The 18,371-nt window shown below is 42.3% G+C and overlaps 1 protein-coding gene across 1 annotated transcript in view; it reads right to left on the bottom strand.

The window, feature by feature from the left end:
* Positions 1–13,334: 13,334 nt before the first annotated feature.
* Positions 13,335–18,371, bottom strand: part of UST (uronyl 2-sulfotransferase) — a 304,057-nt gene continuing 299,020 nt past the window's right edge. The window contains exons 10-11 of the mRNA XM_021693251.1: positions 16,066–16,345; positions 13,335–14,498 (exon numbers count right to left, since the gene is read on the bottom strand). Coding sequence (XP_021548926.1) covers positions 14,399–14,498; positions 16,066–16,345 — 380 coding nt within the window. The 3' untranslated portion in view covers positions 13,335–14,398. The remainder of the gene's footprint in view (positions 14,499–16,065; positions 16,346–18,371) is intronic.

Raw genomic sequence — 18,371 nt, forward strand, 5'->3', positions numbered from 1 at the left:
TTCTTTCTTTCTTTCTTTCTTTCTTTCTTTCTTTCTTTCTTTCTTTCATCTTTCCTTCTTCTTTCTTCTTTTCCTCCCTCCCTCCCTTCCTTCCTTCCTTCCTTTCTTCCTTCCTTCCCCGATTACTGTATAGAATAATTCTTTGACTCAATACTAGGGAAGGGCAAGTTTATTTGTAATATAGTCCTGGTGGAACTGAAAGTTACTTTAGCAGTGTGCTCTTATTTGATATTAGGTCATTTTCTTGGGAAAAACTTAAGCACTTTACTGAAGAATTTCAAGATTACTTTTCACATTTTGATGAGGACCTGGTGAAATTGTACCATTCAAAAAATAAGAAACAAAGGTCCAGGGGAGACTGTCTGAAAACCAGGTTAAAGTTACAAGGAGTTGCCTTATAATTCCGTCGTTACCATTGGATTTTGTCAGTTGTTAGGTCTGGTTGTGTTCTGTGTAGCATAGAACCTATTTGATCAATACATTTTTTCCCTCATTAAGGTAAACTCTAAATTCACATGTGATGACTGAGCATCAAATGATAAGAAGCAGAGTTGAACCTTGAGAAACTTAATAGAATTTTATAATTGAGAAATGGAGCTTGACATTTCTGAGGAAAGTGATAGTTTGTGACAGAGCACCTAACAATGTGGCAAATCAGGGAATGGATTGGACTGAAGGGAGGCGTTTTAAATGGTTGACGCCATGACACAAAGCAGGTGGAGAAGAGCTGGCTCTCCTGAGAAGGCGCCATTACAGCGGTGGCCTGGGTATGTTCACCCCCAACCCGGGCTCCCCTGGGCTAACACGCAATGCCAGACCCAAGGCAAGTTCAAATGGTGAATGTAGTTCTTGTTGAGAGTGAAGGCTATCCCAGTGAACCACCACAATCGAGTCGGAAAACTCAAAAAGAGATACATGTGTGCGTAGGAGCAGAGAATGGGACTTCTGTGAGGTAGAGGAGAGCACTAGGCAGCACAGCCTGAAGAGCAAAGTTGGCCATGATCCTGTAAGTTCAGCCAGTGCAGACTCAAGGAGGGATCTGGAGGGTTAAATCCACAGAAGTTGTATACACCAGGGAGGGGAACCTTGAATAATAGTTGGCTAGTTAGTTTAATTGAGAGAGGTGAACTTGATAATTTTCCTGAAAAATCCACTTTTGGTTGTGAACTATCACATGCTCTTTCCCTGAAATCACTGCTCCAAGCTCAATGCCTAGGAGCCCTAGTGATTCAGATGGTGAAGTGGCTTTACGCTAAAATGGCCAGTCCATGCTATGCATGCCTCTGGAATTCACCGTCAGTATTGAAAACACACGTTCCTCAGAGCTTACATTCTGTCTCACAGTCTCTTCTCCTTAGAACCCTGGCTCCCGGGCTCCCCTCCCTGCCCACTCAGCCTCCCTCAGGGTTAACGCCCACCATGCATTCAAACAGGCTGTGGTAATATTCACAAGAGCAGTAGTCCTCAAGTTAGGGTGAGGGAGCTTTGCTGAGCTAAGATGCTAGACACCAGCAAGGCTCACCCACAAGGATCGGGCTTGAACATTCGGATTCAAATTCATGCATTCACAGGTTATAGTTTGCCACATGCCATGAACCTATATATCACTTGAGACTGGTTAAAAGTAAAATATTAAATATGCATCAGTTATGAGTCTATTGCAATTTATGTGGAAGTGCTTTGGAAACTGGAATGCCTTTAACCTTTTTCTTGGTCACAGACCACTTTGAGAATCTAGTGAAAGCATGTACCCCTTCCCAAGAGAAATACATAGAGTATGGTTATACCTATAACATTTTGCATATAAATTCAAGAAGTTCACAGATCATCTGATGTCATAGATTCCCTGATCTAAAGGGATTTATAAATATAAAATGTTATTAAGAGTATTCTTTTTACATTTAAATGAACAGCAGAATGTAGAATTGTACATTTAACATGATCTCAATGATACACTACATATAGGAAAGTATACGTATATAGAAAAGACCGGAAAGACATGCACTAAGATGTAAGTAGTACTTCCATTTGGGTGGTGAATTTGTGATGTATTTTAATTTTTTTCTATGAATTTGTTATATTTTCCCAATTTAAAAATGATATTTTTACCAGCTTATTTTCACAAAAGTAGCTGTTTATTGTGACCAATTATGGAAATACTGGGCAGAGCCCTCAAAAACAAATCTAAAAAGACAGACACGGTGGTGGTCACTCTTCTGGGTGGCTGTTCATTCACAACATTTACCAGTCTCTGGGATCACGTGATCTGTACCACAGGAATTTTCCTCCTGGTCTTCCAATTGGTGCGGGGGTGGGGGCCTGACTCAGCTGAATCAATCATTGTCTTTTCTCAAGATTTTTCTGAACCGTAACTAGCAAGGAGCCAGCCAGTTCCTCTGTGATGACAGAAGTTGTGAGTGAGGTCTAGAAGAGGGGAGGGGGGACACACTTCCTGCTGGTCTGCAAGGAGAGAGAGAGCCAGAGAGACACTTCATAGTTCCCAGTTCTAGTCCCCTGTGAGCCCAGCTCACCCTCGTCCTTCTTGCGTTTTGGTTTTTCAATTCTCCCTTTGATTTATACCTTGTATTCTTCCAACAAATTTCCCTTTTGTCTGAACTAGTTAGAGCTGGATTTCTGGCACCAGAAACCAGCAAGTCCACACAATTAACAAAAGTATATTTTTAAGTATTCAAGAATCAAATTTGACCCAAGTTGTGAAATCAATGAAATCGACAATATTTCTTGACACACAAGGTGGCTGGCTCTGGGTGTGTGGCATTGTGTAGGACAGAGGGAGTTCAAAAAGCAGAGACAAATGGGGATTATTGGTGCAGATCCTTAGCTCCTTCTGTTCATTTAGAAGGTGGAAATTGGCTTCTTGGTTCTATGTAGAAACAAACAATAATGGGATTGTTCAAACCCTGGTTATAACCATAAAAATTACAGGTCACTTCTCTCACTTATGAATGTGATGCTTGGGATAACAAATTTACAAGTGAATGAAAGATAAACATATTTTCTAATTCAATGAGCTAGAAAACAATCCCTTCGTTAATTTGGCAACCTGAAGATATCTGAGCTCTGCTAAAGAGAAAAATCTCAGCAAATTGGTAGAGATACTCCATGAGAATAAACAACTTTACAGAGGAGTTTGTGCTCTTGACATAGCATGGCCAATTCCATTTCAACAAATATTTAACTGTAATGAAAGTGGTTAGAAATACCAGGGCATGGCTTAGTTATTTTAGGAATATTTGACATAGTGAAATTTCAAAAGACCAGCTTAATTAAAATATAACTCATCTGAGCTAAAAGCTCCAACTTCAAATCCAGTTCTATCTGTATCCTATGGAAAATAATATTTTCTATTGGCAAATGTGTGTTTCTACTGAGCTTAGAAACGGCCTGCCCCAGACAATGTGGTAAGCAGGCCATGATGGAGCCAATTCCAACTCTGGAGGCTGGTTAGAGTGGTAAAGCCAGCGGGAAAGAATTTTGAGTTCACATCCAAACCAACTCTAAGATAATGAGACTTAGATTTTTTTAAAAAATCAACATACTATAACCTATGTACTCTAATTCAAGTAAAAGATATGCTCACATTTCTTGGAAGCCAACGGATATCATTATCACAATATTTTAGATTGGGACTTTGAGTCATCTGATCTTACATGCCCGATGTCTTTAGATGATTCTAGATTTGGGATTTGATGAGATAGCTATGAAATCAGCACTTTCGGCAGGCAGGGCTTTCAAACTAGGTAGAATCTCAAGTGTTTATTTTATTGTGGGTTTTGATATGAATTACTAAACTACTTTTTAGAAACGTACCAATTTTATTCCCATCAGTGGATTATTTCATCATGCCCTCTGTTCATCCCGTGCATCAGGACACTTAACTCTGTCTGCCACTGAAGTACCAACAGTAATGTCACATTGTTTCATTTCAAATTTCTTTATTAATGAAGATAAACATTTTCTCTTCTTAGCCTTTTGCAGAGCTAAGTTCTGAGAAGTAATATGTTCTTTGCACACATTTACTCCTTTTATTGATTTATGTAAGTTCTTTATATAGTAATTTCAATCTTTCTTCTGCCATTTTTGCCACAAATATTTCCCTGTTTTATCTTATTTTATTTTATTTATTTTTTAGGTAGGCTCCATGCCCAGCAAGGAGCCCAATGTGGGGCTTGAACTCATGACTCTGAGATCAAGACCTGAGCTGGGATCAAGAGTCAGGTGAGATCAAGAGCTGGTTGCTTAACCAACTGAGCCACCCAGGCACCCCTCCCTGTTTTTAAACTGTGATACTTTTTTTTTTTTTTTTGAGACTCATCAATTCTTGCTCTTTTTTTCTTTGTGATTTCTCCCATTGTGTTTACCTTTAAAGTCCTTCCCTATCCTCAAATCAGATACCTCTGATGAATGTTCACTTTCACAATGTAACATAAATCCTATCAATTCACTGGATCAGAGAGGCATATTTGGGGTAATAGAGTGAAATCGCTTTAATTTTGAATAGTATGTTTTTCTTTATGCTATTTAAAAAAAAGAGAGAGAGAAAAGAGGGCAAAATGGAAAGGCAAATACCCGTAGTCCCTGAGATCCTAGGGTGTTTGTTGGGTCTGAGTGTGTAGAAGAGGAAACCAGCAGTGACTTGCCTCTGCCCTCGCAGTGCTTCTGGGTTTCAAGTTAGTGTTCTGGCCAGAGTCAGGAAAATAGCTAGAGGCCTGGATTTGCTAACAGCCCCAGTGCAAGTTACAACGAAAACACAAATGTCTCCTATCGCACCTGACCATCAAGTGGATTAAGTGCCTGGAAATCCAGGGATGAAATGAAGGGCACTCTTTTTGGGAAGAGAGGTTAGTGGAGGAGGGGGGGAGCCTGGGGAGCCTGATTCCCAGCATCTTTTCTTTCTGCCCTCCCCCTCTCCTTCCTTACTCTTATGCCCCGTCCCCAAGACTTGGACAGTTATTTACAAGGAATGGGAAAAGGGGTCAGTTTTATTGTTCCTCTCAACCAAGTTTACATCTGTAATCCAACTTCACTGCCATTTTTCTCTTAACTTCCTTGAAACTAAAATTTGCCCTAAAAGTGATAGGTGGAACACAGTAAAGATCAAAGCAGGTAAAAAATATGTCTTATTCTGGTCGAATCTCCCAATGAGAGGCTGGTGTCTGGAATTAGAGCTTCAGAAATGCCCCCAGATGAGGAGCAGCTGTTTTCTATTTGTGTAATCAAACTCTTAGGCTGAGTTCAAGTGCTACCCTGCCATCGACTCACAAGGGAACCCTGTAGTTATTACGTGATAAGTACATCTATGAATGAAGGAACATGAAAATTATTTCCTATACATTTGCCATGGAGGCATAATTTAGGCAAAAGAGCAATAGAAATGGAATCAGAAGGTTCTAGAATCAGCTCAGCTACTATGCCACCTAACTGAGCCTCCTTGAGCCTCAGTTTCCAAATCTATCATAGCTGTCTATCCACAGAGTTGATACAACATATTCGAAAGCATTTTAACACATGGTCTGGAACTCAAAAGTGCAGCACAGCATGTCCAGTTGAAATAAAATTTTACCTGACTCCTAAACTATCCAATCAAATAAACTATTTTTCATTTATAAATTCTAAAATATTAATTTAAAACCATTTTAATTTTAGCATATATATTTCAATGCCAACTATTACACATAAAACCCTCTCTGGGGAGAACTAAAGCCTGGACATTGATCAGAGTTAAGCTGGCCAATACTAGGCAATATTTATAATTATGGAAATCCTTTACCTTTTAATCACTTCAGTGAAAGGGAGATTCTAGGCATACAGGTTCATAATTTTCAGTGTGAGAATGGTAATAAATGATTCCTACATTTCCTGGGATATATGGTTGGCCAGTTTGTTTGAGGCTGGTGCTCCTGAGCCTGGGGTCAGAGATCTGCTTTTAGGTCCATCAGTTTTGCCATGTTTTCCACCCGAACTGGTCTGAAGCAGCCTAAGACAGGCAGGTTTCTAATCCATCATCCTTGCTTGAAAAATGAGCCAGGCTCCCTGACTGACAGTGAATCAGTGCTCTGATGTCTGTCTATCTGTGCTCACATGGAAGTCAAAGGACAATTAGTGTAAAAGAAAAGAAACTGCAGGACTTGGACAGAAAATACCCGTTTTAAGAAAAAAAAATCAAAACCAAAAACTGTATTTTGGGTAGAGTAAATTAGAGCTGGTCTTCCCAACCTTTTTTTTTTTTTTTCTCCATATAATGGCACATCTAGAGTATTGTTAGATTTGTACAGTAGCACTCCGGTGTCAGTTGGAGGGAATTTAGGACCTAGTCCCAGCTGCTTATGGCCACACAGAGGGCTGAGGGGATTGATGTAATGTCCGTTAGGAACTCTGCCTCTGAGGACAATGAAATCCGGGAAGGGATGAGCAGGCTCACTGGACTCCACACACCCACACATCTCAAACTGAAATCCTCTGCCCACTAGAGCAACTCTCCCTCCCATTGCTCATTTATATCACTTGCATCTCTAGCCACGCTGGCATACCTGAGTTAATGCTATATTTTCCCTTAGCTCCTTTTGGTCCATTCAGCTCAACAAATATTCACAGAGTACCTTTGTGTGGAGCACCATTTTCCAATTGGTGGAAATCAGTCATGGAGCCATCCTGAAGTTCTGCCTTTGGCCCTTCTTCTCCAATCTCTTAGCCAACCCCCGTCCAACCCCTGGGCACACATGGAGATGACTAATGGGGTTTTGCCTTGCTTTCCTTCACCCATTATATAGTCAGAGGCCGAATTCCTCTCAGATGTTCCCCATTTTCTGCATGCCACCCATTGGCCAAGCCAGCTAAGAGACAGCAGGCAGGGAGCCCAGATGATATCATTCACAGAGCTCAGTGTCTCGGGAGATAGAGCCTGCAAAGAAGGGCAGTGAATGCAGGAGAGCTCTGGGTGGGCAAAGGGAGCGTAATCAGCTCATCTGCTAATTGATTGAGAAAAAAAAAAATGATTTCCTCATGTTTCTTTTCTATTCTGAAACGACTAAGGGCTCCTCATTGTCCTTAGGATAAAATAACAGTTTCCTCTAAAAATCCTCGGCAGTCAGGCTCAGTTTAATCTCGCCTTTTTGGATATGCATCCTGGCCTTGTCACTTAGTGGGTGATCACAGGTTCATTATTTAGCTTCATGGGGACTTTATTTCCTATTACACAAACAGGGTACAATACCTTTCTTGTAGATCTGCCTCGAGGTCAGATCTTCGTTATGCTTTAGATCTGCCCTATTTTTTACACAAATTCCACCATCCCTGGAACAAATTCCACAGGAAACCTCCTCCCTGTTCAAGTCTTCACTGATCTCTCACCTTCTCCATATTTAAGCTCCTATGCATGCCACTCAATTTTTATTCATTAAAAAATATTTGACCTGAGAGTTATCTGAATCCTTTTCTAGCTTGGACTGGCTTGCTGACAGAGCCATATGGGATTCTTAACTTCGTCCTACATCCTTGTTTGTTTCACCGTACCCACCCTGTAAGTCTATGGCTGCGGTGGTGGTCTTGCTTGAGGGTTATTATGACCATCAAGTCACCACAGCAGGCAACTCCCGATGATGGAATCAGAACTTCAATCATGTAATTACACAACACGCTCAGGAAAGATGATCTGATAAAGACCGATTTTTAAACATACTATAGTAATTTAAAAACAATGGCAACAACACGGGAGCAGGTCACACAGCTTGGGAAAGATAATAGGCTGCGTGCACGGTGTGTGCGTTGTGTTTTACATACACTAGGGGCCATACTCCTCTAAAGCACGGAAGGAAAATAAGCAGGTGTGGGAGAGAAAGGAGGTTTGGAAAGACCTTGGATTTCCTGAGTAAAATGTTATGGCTCCGGCTCCCCCTAGTGTGCTGAACAACACAGATACCCCAGTGTGCAAAGGCTGAGTTCAAGCTCAAGAGCTGAGCATTTTTATCTCCAGCTGCCAACCTCACCCGAACAACGGGAGATCTCCATTTTGCCACCGTTAGCTCCCCACTGCAGAACCAAGCACAGACGAAATGCGGCGGGTGTTCTTTATCCAAGCCGATTTGAGCACCAGTCCTCATGGAAGTCGTGAATTGATTCGAGGCATCCAAATAATATTAAAGACTATTTAAAAATCACCTTAAAAAGAGTTTCCACTTTCTCGTGAAGTAGGGGGAGGTAATTAAGGAGCATGAGCAAAACTGAAAGATGATTCTTTGTTCATTATTTTACTAAAAATGTTATTTGCCCCCACCTTCTATCTATCAAAATGTTAATTATCTGTAAATACATTTTCCTCAAGCAGGATACATGAGCCACTTGGAAGACCAAACATCCAACCATAGCAGAAGGAAAGCAACTCTTCCAATGGGGGGAAAATGACACATTAAAGCAATGTTTCTCAAAGTGTAATCTCCAGAACACTAGTTCCACAACTATTAATAGGTCTAACTTCATAAAGGTTTCATGACAAATAGTTTTGAGAAATGTAGGGTTCGACAAAGATAAACTGACTTTTTATTTTTTATTTATTTATTTATTTATTTATTTATTTATTTATTTTTTAAATTTTTTATTTATTTGCGAGAGAGAGAATGAGAGACAGAGAGCATGAGAGGGAGGAGGGTCAGAGGGAGAAGCAGGCTCCCTACTGAGCAGGGAGCCCGATGCGGGACTCGATCCCGGGACTCCAGGATCATGACCTGAGCCGAAGGCAGTCGCTTAACCAACTGAGCCACCCAGGCGCCCCATAAACTGACTTTTTAAAAAAATATTTATTTCTTTATTTCAGAGAAACAGAGAGAGAGAGCACGAGTGGGAGGGGAGAGGGAGAGAGAGAATCCCAAGCAGACTCTGTGCTGAGCGTGGAGCCTGGCACGGAGCTCAGTCTCACGACCACGAGATCACCACCTGAGCCGAAACCAAGAGTCAGATGCTTAACCGACTGTGCCACCCAGGTGCCCCAAGATAAGCTGACTTTTAAAAACTGCAGCATTCTTCCAGACCCTTAGTGTGCTCTTAAAATACCACTGTACTGTGTGACACTTTGAGCTAAAGCATTTTCCAACTTGTTTAACACAAGGATTGTTTTCCATGCCTATCTCACACACCTGGTTCATGAATTATATTTTGGGAATATGCACTGGATTAGAATTTCATTAACTTTCAATCAAAGATGGAGAGCAAATAGGAAAGTATGCCAGAGGAGGAAAGGAGATGGTAAATTCGATATAAGCAGCAAATAGGGTGGCTGTAAAGAAGTTTGTGATCGGAGGGGCACCTGGGTGGCTCAGTCGTTAAGCGTCTGCCTTCGGCTCAGGTCGTGATCCCGGGGTCCTGGGATCGAGCCCCGCGTCGGGCTCCCCGCTCCGCGGGAAGCCTGCTTCTCCCTCTCACACTCCCCTTGCTTGTGTTCCCTCTCTCGCTGCCTCTCTCTCTGTCAAATAAATAAATAAAATCTTTAAAAAAAAGAAGAAGTTTGTGATCGGTAAAAAATTAGTAACACAAAAGATTTAGAGTCCTCTAATGGCAGTCCCGTAATGGAGTCAGAAGGCTCGACCACGCTGCACACATCACCAGCCCACGACATCATTGCCAGACTTCTCCCAAAACGTCAGAGTAGTGATGCCATGTTGAGCATAAAATGCCAAAAAGTACAGTACCCCATCCTATTGGGTTTCCAACCTTTACGAAAACTTTTCTTGTGCGTACCCTGTACTAATTGACGTGGATGTTTTAGGCTCTTTATCATGGACAGGATCACAGATATGCAGGGTACTTTAAAGAAGTTAGAAGATGCCTGTATTTAGAAGCTGTGAGTTAGAGAGGATTCCTGTAACGCACAACCTCCTCCCAAAGAGAGTGTTAGAGGAAACTGGAAATCCATAAAGTGGTTTGCCTTGAGTGATGGCACAGATTAAGAATACTGACCCGTGTCCACTAGAATGTGCCTACTCATACTGGTTCCATTCGCATCTCCCAAAGGCTGCTTTCCATGGACTCAGTGACAGGTTAGTGGAACCACGTGCAGGCGTGAGGGATTGGGGGCATGGATGGACCTAGAATTATGTGTACTATAGGCTCTCTTGCTGAGGACAGAGCACTTTGTGGAGAAAATGAACATTCATCAGCCCCTAAAGGCTTGTGACTCTTAGTCTCTTAGCACATGGTGGTGGAGGGTGGGGTGGGGGGGACAAAGTTCATTCCAGAAGCAACTCTTGGTTTTCAATGGACCTCCTATTTTCCAGCTGGGCTGACTTCAGGCAGGGAGAGGTCAAGTGACTTATTACTCCAGCGCCCAGTGAAATAGAGCAGCTGGGAGGTGAACTTTGGGACTTCACTGGTGTGCAGCGTCTGCCCTTGTCAGCCAGCAGCTCTGCTTCCTGGTTCTAGAGGCTTCTCTAGCTGCCCCACGCAGCCAGCATGCTGCGTCTGGCGCGGCCGACCTGACGGCTGTCTCTGCTCAGGACTGGAGTAGGAGGCATGTTACAGGTCAAGTCTGAATGTTCTGGCAGCACAGCGTAAGGCAGATTGCTCCATGCCTGCTCGAAGCATACAGTGTCTGGCGAAAGCCAGATTGAAGATAGCTAAACGCACACGCCAAGATTCCAAAGGAAAAACTTAGCTCACATTTTTCCTTTGCACGGTGATTTTTCTTCCCTTCCTTTTTTTTTTTTTCTTAAGGGAATCCCCATGTTGACAAGTTGAAAGCCAAAGGGCACAAGGGGTCAGTTCACAATTCTGTGACCCATGAACACCCGTGGGCCCGGGTGTTCCTTGGGAATCTGCAGGCCTGGGAGCTGCGAGCCAAGCCTGGCCTACGCAGAAAGGAATTCTCGAGTGCGGGAAGCAGTCGGTGGGCGAGGGGAGAGGCCAGGGAGGGCTCGGGGCCTGGGTACTCTCTCGCTCCGGGTTTCCAGGGACAAGTCTACACTCGCCTGCCACGAGTTTTATGAGCTGCATTTGACTTTATTTTTTGAGGTCCTTCTGAAACTCCTTACAAGAAGTAGAACGTGAATCTTCATTTTGCTTTTTCAGAGAAAGAAAACTCTAAATCTGAGAGGGGCAACATGTAGCCCAAATTCTTTGAGGAGAGAGGAACATCTAAAATGAAACAGGTTGATTTCGACATCTGTCTCTGAGGCCTTAAGTGATTAGGGTCTCCCTCTGTGGAAGGGGGTTCCACAGGCCCCACTCCCAGGAGAGCCACAAGGGGGGGGGGCGGCATCCATGAGGCAGGGGGTACCGGATGTGGCTTATTCTTTCCATCCCGGATTTAGGTCAGGAGAGGGACTTCGGCTAGATCATCATTTTAAAGTTTTGATTTGTTTGATATTCGAAAGTTAATCAAACCCTCAGTGGAAAAAGTTAACATGTGATGTATTTGCATCTTGTATTTGTCTGGACCTTCAATTCCTTACGTATAAAATAAGGACAAGGGCCAGATGACCGCTGAGCCGCACTGCCGTCGGAGGGGTCTGTGATTTGAGGCTCGCTTCTCTCCTAGTCAGAGATTAGTTCCTCTGCTCTAACTTCTCTGCTATCATCTGGGTGTTCTGAGAGGAACTGTGTCCCCACAAAACTCATATGTTGATGTCCTAACACCCAGCACCTCAGAATGTGACTGTATTTGGAGATAGGGTCTCTATAGGGCTAATTTCAAGTTAAAATGAAGGAATTGGGGTGGGCGCTAATCCAAGATGAATGGTGTCCTTATTAAAAGAATTTGGGCGCAGACACAAGGGTGCACACAGGTGAGACCATGTGAAGACAGAGAGAGAAGATGCCCAGGTACAAGCCAAAAAGAGAGGCCTCGGGAGAAACCAACATTTTGATCTCAAACTTGTAGCCTCCAGAAGTGTGAGAAAATAAATTTCTGTTGTTTAAGCCAGTCTATGGCCCTAACACACTGAGCTCCGCCACGATGAATTTTCTGAGCTGTGAAAGAAGTTCTATGTGTTTTTCTTAACAGACTCTTAATATTGGTTTTAGCCTAAAACAGGCTTTTCCTTTGTAGGATATTCAACATACCTAAAAAAAAAAATTATTCTCCTCATCACCAGATGTGAAGCAAGTTATTTTAGTAAAATAAATCCTCTTTACATTTACTAAAAGAGAATTTCATAATTTTGACCCACAGAACAATTGTCCTGAATGCTTATGGATCATCACTCTGCCTTCTGAGAAATCCTACCGTTATCCACAACCTTCATTTAAAGCCAAATAGTTCACTGGATGAACTTGCAGGTAACAGCACATTTATGAAGAACCTCAGACCAAACAAAGCAAGTCCAGAGGGGGTATGGTCCAGGTTTTGTTCAGTACTTTTGTCTTTAAAGATCACTCAGAGTCAGACATCATGTGACCAAGTTACAGAACAAATTAAATGATAAATGTAACCACTTGTCACTTGTTTAAGACTCAGACTCTTACTTAAAGCATATTATTACCAAAATAGGTTTTTCTTTTGCCTAGTACCAAGATCCTGATTCTTTCCTTTTACAAAACAGCCACATGTAGTTGGCACGTGGTGTCTGATAGCTAGAAAGCTTGGGGACTCCCTCTCTTGCAAGTCCCCCCCCCCTTTTAACATTTTATTTATTTGAGAGAGAGAGAGAGAGAGAGAGGGAGAGAGAACATGAGCAGGAGCAGAGGGAGAGGAAAAAGCAGACTCCTGGCTGAGCAGGGAGCCCAATGCGGGACTCGATCCCAGGACCCTGGGATCATGACCTAAACCAAAGGCAGATGCTTAACCGACTGAGCCACCCAGGTGTCCCCGCAAGCCCCTTTTGATGCAGCTGTGAGATTTCACAAGAAGAGTGTTTCTGGATCAAAACTGCTCGCTTGGGAGGTGAGAATCACCCAGCTTTTGGGGCTCTACCTGTCGGAGAAAGAGATCAGAATACATGCTAAGAGGCGTGGTGTGGCATATCCTTCCTTGCCTGTGTTAGAGCAATGTGCAGCTGAGACACCAGCAATCGGGGGCTTGAGGGTTCTGCTGAACCACCCCGACACCAAACCAACCAGGACACGTCGGGGTAAAGTCAGCTGCTCGGGCTTGTATACACACAACCAGATGAATGAAGGCCTAGTTCTAGTTCATTTCTTCAGCCAGCTTTTTGGTGTCATCCAATCATAAGAATAGAGTTTATGGACTTAAAAAAAAAATACATCTTTCTAAAAAAGGCACGTCTTGACGGAAAAAGGTTGGCCAATTAAGAAGGCTGAGGGCGCTGTGAAGAACGGCAGGCACTTTTATTTTCAGCTATCAACAGAATGGAAAAAAAAATTTCAACTTATTTATACTCATTTATTTATATGGATAATGAATAAGTTAAGGAACACTTCATCTCAAACACAGATTGCTTTTATTTTAGCTAAGCTAATGTTTCAGTTCCATATATATTTTTGAATTTCCATCCATGTCAAACACCATTTTTTTTCTTTCTTCTTCTTAAAAAAAAAAAAGATTTACAAGCACTTTTATGGCACTCAAGGAAAGTAGGCTGAAGGTTCATAATAATAATTTTCCTTTTAAAAAACATCCATCAGACCAAAATAAAAATCATTTTAATTAACTCCTTCCTGAGTAACTAAAACCTTGGAATGTGCTGAAAGGTTATAATAAATAAGGCAGTCAAAGATCAACCAGCTTAAAATGTATTTTTTAAATTAAACTATGTAAAATGTACAATATATTTCATGAAGTACAAACTGCGTTGGGCTCAGGGCCAAAGAAATGTTGTTATGTGTGCCAATAAACTGATGAAGTGCCTTGACTTTCAGGACGTAGAGGCTATTTGTTGGGACGGAGTAACAGTAAGGCCCTGCAAGTGAGTCCGTCAGCATCTTTTGCTGGGATGTTGTCAGGATCACGGCTGACAATAAATGCCTTTGGACACCCAGTGCTCGTGTGAACTCGGAGGATGATGCATTGCTAACATGACCAGTGGTCCTGATGTTCTGACAAAGAGAGACCACGAAGCCAATTTGATTTTATTTTCAGAGAGTGAGCTTGCACAGTGTGTGAACTAATTATCATTCTTTATATGCAGTTTCAGAGAAATGACTCACCGTGTACCAGGCTGTCGTTCTTGTTTTTTGTTTTCAATAGGACAGAGGTTCTCTGTGCTGCTTTTTAAGGTAGGCCTAATGGTAGGGCCCTGGCCTCTCTCAACAGGACAAAGGATATTTCCTCTTCTAAGAAAATTTTTCTTAAGCACGTCTCTGCCCCAGTTCTCTGGGGCAGAAAGGAGGCCCACCAGTGGCCAAATGCTGGATTTTGTGCCTCTGTGGTCCCAGCCTTCGCTGGACTCCTGTGGGGCGGAGCCTTCTCAGTACATCTCATGATAAAGTAGCTTTAGTGCTCACTCGACAGGTTCCAAAGGACTTGCTTTATATCTTGGCTACCATCCAATTTTAGTGAACGAAGAAAAAACTCTAGAGAGACTTGTTGGTTTCTGAAAAGTAGAAAATGTGTAGCTTGTGTAAAGTCAGTCTTATTTACTATTAAGTGTTCCCAACTCACACTTTGCTAGTGCTCTGAAAGGGCTGGCTCTAGGGGAAAAACCATGAAGGAGACAAAATCTGATGCAAGTATCCTGCCTACCATCACCACCTGCACCCTTGCTTCTCGGTTGGCTGTATGTTATCCACCCAGGGATATATGTATATTCAGGGCTGGGGAGGAGGGAGCAGTTAACAATGAAAACATTTCAGAAGCCGAAGACCCACGGGATCATGAATAGGTGGCAGATGATGGGAGAGAAATGGGGAGAAGAGATATTTGGAGCAATTGAACTGCCCAACAGCTATGCAGACCGCTCTGTGGGGAGACACCTATTCAGAGAGCTGGTCAGGCAGACTCTTACCAGAAGCTCTTGCTTCTTCTCTTCTTAATGTCTTAATAAGGTTCTCACGAGAGAGCTGCTTCCCTAAGAAATGGGACTGTGGTTTCACAGCTGCCTGAGCAGAACTCAGGACGCCCCCCCTTTTTTTTCTACTAAAACCAGGTACCTCCCAAGGGACCAAAGGTGAAAGACGCCAGTGACTGTGGACCCAACTGGGCCAGGGGTGTGCCTGGTAGATTATGCATCGTCTGTGGTCAGGCTTAGAACTTCTGCCCACAGCCGCCAAATGCCAGAGCTAAACTGGTTCCTGGGTTTCCAGTGAAAGCAATGCTGGGGAGAGAGATGTTTCATACTGGGTGCAAAGAACACAACCATACCAGTTTCCTGATGTCACGTGACCTCCAGAGTTGCTCTGTCTCGCCTACAGTCTTCCTTACACAGCAAACAAATTCTTTTCCCTGCTACGCTGCTTTGATATCTGTCAGAATGGTGCTTGGAAAGGGACTGTCTCAATGGAGCTTGCCATGGCCTTTGACCTTGAAAGGTACCAAGGCTGTGGAAGGGCTGGGGGTGTGGCACCAACTGACTTCTTTCAGAGATAACTACGCTGCTCTTGGTGAAAGTGTCCCCTGAGATGGACCAGAGGCAGAATTCTACCCACGGGGGCGGAAACCACTCATCCAGGGGCGTCCTCCCTTTTGAGGTCCTTATCAGTCTTAGCTTCTCCTCTTAGATCCTTCTAGAGTGGATTCCCTGGTTTCTGAAGTGGTTTTGTCTTTCTACCGAAATAGTTAAGTCTGGATGTGTCCTACCACTGAGGTAATATTTTTACAAGTCATTTTACGAATGATAAGTTCCTGGGCTGTGGGCTCTATTTCTCCCCCTCCTCTCAAGATGCTAGAGGGAAAAGCTATGTTATGATGGGATGCCCTGTGATGGCGCCATGTAGTGTACCTGGGACAGGACCCAAGGAGCCAGGAAGACACAATGCAGTCAGACAAGTGAGACCCGCAAAACCGGGCATCTCCCCATGACCCCAACATGTGGGCATGTTTTGTTCTTTTTAATGCAGCTGAGCGTTAATTTAGTCCCTTAAGGACTTTTCCTCCCCCCCCACAAAAGAACTTTCTGGAAAAGGGAGATACAGCCGGTGGAGGCAACACAGTGCTGGCATCACCTCTTATAAATATCTTCTAGCCACTTCTCGTCATCTTGCTCCTCGTCATCGATCGGCTCCTCGGTTTCCAGGGGAGTTGGGATAAAGAACTGGGGCCTCAGAGGGGGCCTGCTGACGTGGGACTTCAGTCCAAACTTGCGCTTCAGCAGGTGGAACTGCTCTTTGACGTAGTGGTAGAACTCATACTCGTATCTCATTCGCTGGTAGAGAATCTGCACGGCCTCGGGGGAGGGGACAGTCTTCTTCACGGTCACAGTCATATTTCCAAGTTTCCTATGCTCTGGAAAAGAACCAGGGTTGCACGTGAATAGTCATCTCTAATGCTTTCGCTCAAAAGGAGGAAGGACGAAGCCGTGCATGACGAGCCTAAGACTGGCAGCTCCTTGAGAACAAACTGAGCGCGCAAAGAATAGAAGGGAAAAATGGGTTCCCTGCCCTATTTAGAAAGATTTCACCATATTCTAGGTGTTAATATCAACATTAGTTGACTAAACATAAACGATCCGACATTTCTTTGCACGGGATGTGAACTATGCAATTTGACCACAATTCAGTTATCTACAAATGACACATTCTCCCGAACAGCAAAATCTACCCGGTTTCCCTTTTGACTTCCTGTTCCACACATCAAGGGCTTTACTTTCAGGAGGAAGCACGGGAAAAAGCTCTCACCACTTTCTAATCATCTTGTTTTTTCTTTTAAGGTATTAATATGCATTATTGAGAGTTTAATTTGATATAAAATCTGTTTGCATTTCATTATTTCCACAGGGCATTTGTCAAGAAAAATAAAGGAAGAACTGCTAGACTCCTTAAAATACAATGTTAACTGCTGTAAATTTTGAATGCTTTTAAAGTTGTGGTCAGTTATAACTAAAATCTGCTTAGTTTTATATTAATGACTAATAATACAATGTTCTATATATTTTACATGTAATGCCTAACAAGAAATGTTATATATATATATATCATATATATATATATATATATATATATATATATCAATCATAAAATTTTAACCCTATTAAAGTGTACGTATTAGGGGCATTAATAATGTTGTGCAACCAGCACCACTATTTCCAAAATTCTTTCATTGCTCTGAACAGAAACTCTGCACCCACTAAATTCCCTATAACCCTCCCCAGGTAACCTCTAATCTACTCTCTGTCTATGAATTTGCCTTTTTTAGGTACTTCATATAAATGGAATCATACAGTATGCCCTTTTGTGTCTGGCTTTTTCAGGTACCATATGTTTTTCATGTTTTCAAGTTCATCCACATTGTATATTTATCAGTATTTCATTCCTTTTTATGAATGAACAGTATTCCATTATATGGATGTACCACAGTTTGTTTATCCATCTATCCATTGATGGACACTTGGGTTGTTTCTACTTTTTGGCTATTGTGAAGAGTGCTGTTGTGAACACTTATATACAAGTACTTGTTTGTGTCCCTGAATGCAGTTCTTTTGGGCATATACCTAGGAGTGGAATTGCAGGCTCGTGGTTAATTCTCTGTTTAACTTTTAAAGAACCACCAAACTGTTTTCCTCAGTGGTTGAACCACTTTACGTGCCTGTTGGCAATGTATGAAGGCTCTAATTTCCCCAAATCTTCTTCTATAATTATTATTTTAATTAAAAAAATTACAGCCATCCCAGCAAGTGTGAATTGTTATCTCATTGTGGTTTTGATTTTCATTCCACTAATGACTAATGATGCAGAGTATCTTTTCATGTGCTTGTTGGCCATTTGTATATCTTCTTTGAAGAAATGTCTAGTCAAGTCCTTTCCCTATTTTGGCATTAGATTGTTTAAATTTTCATTGTGGAGTTATAGTTCTTTATATGTTCTGGATATTCTGCATATATACCGGGTATATGATTTGCAAATATTTTCTCCCAAATTGTAGGTTGTCTTTTCACTCTGTTGATAGTTATCGTTGATGAACAAAGTTTTTAATTTTAATGAAGACCAATTTATTTCTTCTTTTTTTTTTTTAAAGATTTTATTTATTTATTTGAGAGAGAGAGAATGAGACAGAGAGAGCACATGAGAGGGGGGAGGGTCAGAGGGAGAAGCAGACTCCCTGCCGAGCAGGGAGCCCGATGCGGGACTCGATCCCGGGACTCCAGGATCATGACCTGAGCCGAAGGCAGTCGCTTAACCAAATGAGCCACCCAGGCGCCCGACCAATTTATTTCTTCGTATGTTACCTATACTTTTGGTGCTATATTAAGAAACCATTGCCAAACCCAAGATCATGAAAATTTGCCGTAGTTTCTTTTATCATCTTATTTTTA

This window comes from Neomonachus schauinslandi, chromosome 8, assembly GCF_002201575.2.
Source record: "Neomonachus schauinslandi chromosome 8, ASM220157v2, whole genome shotgun sequence".
Classification (NCBI taxonomy): Eukaryota; Metazoa; Chordata; class Mammalia; order Carnivora; family Phocidae; genus Neomonachus; species Neomonachus schauinslandi.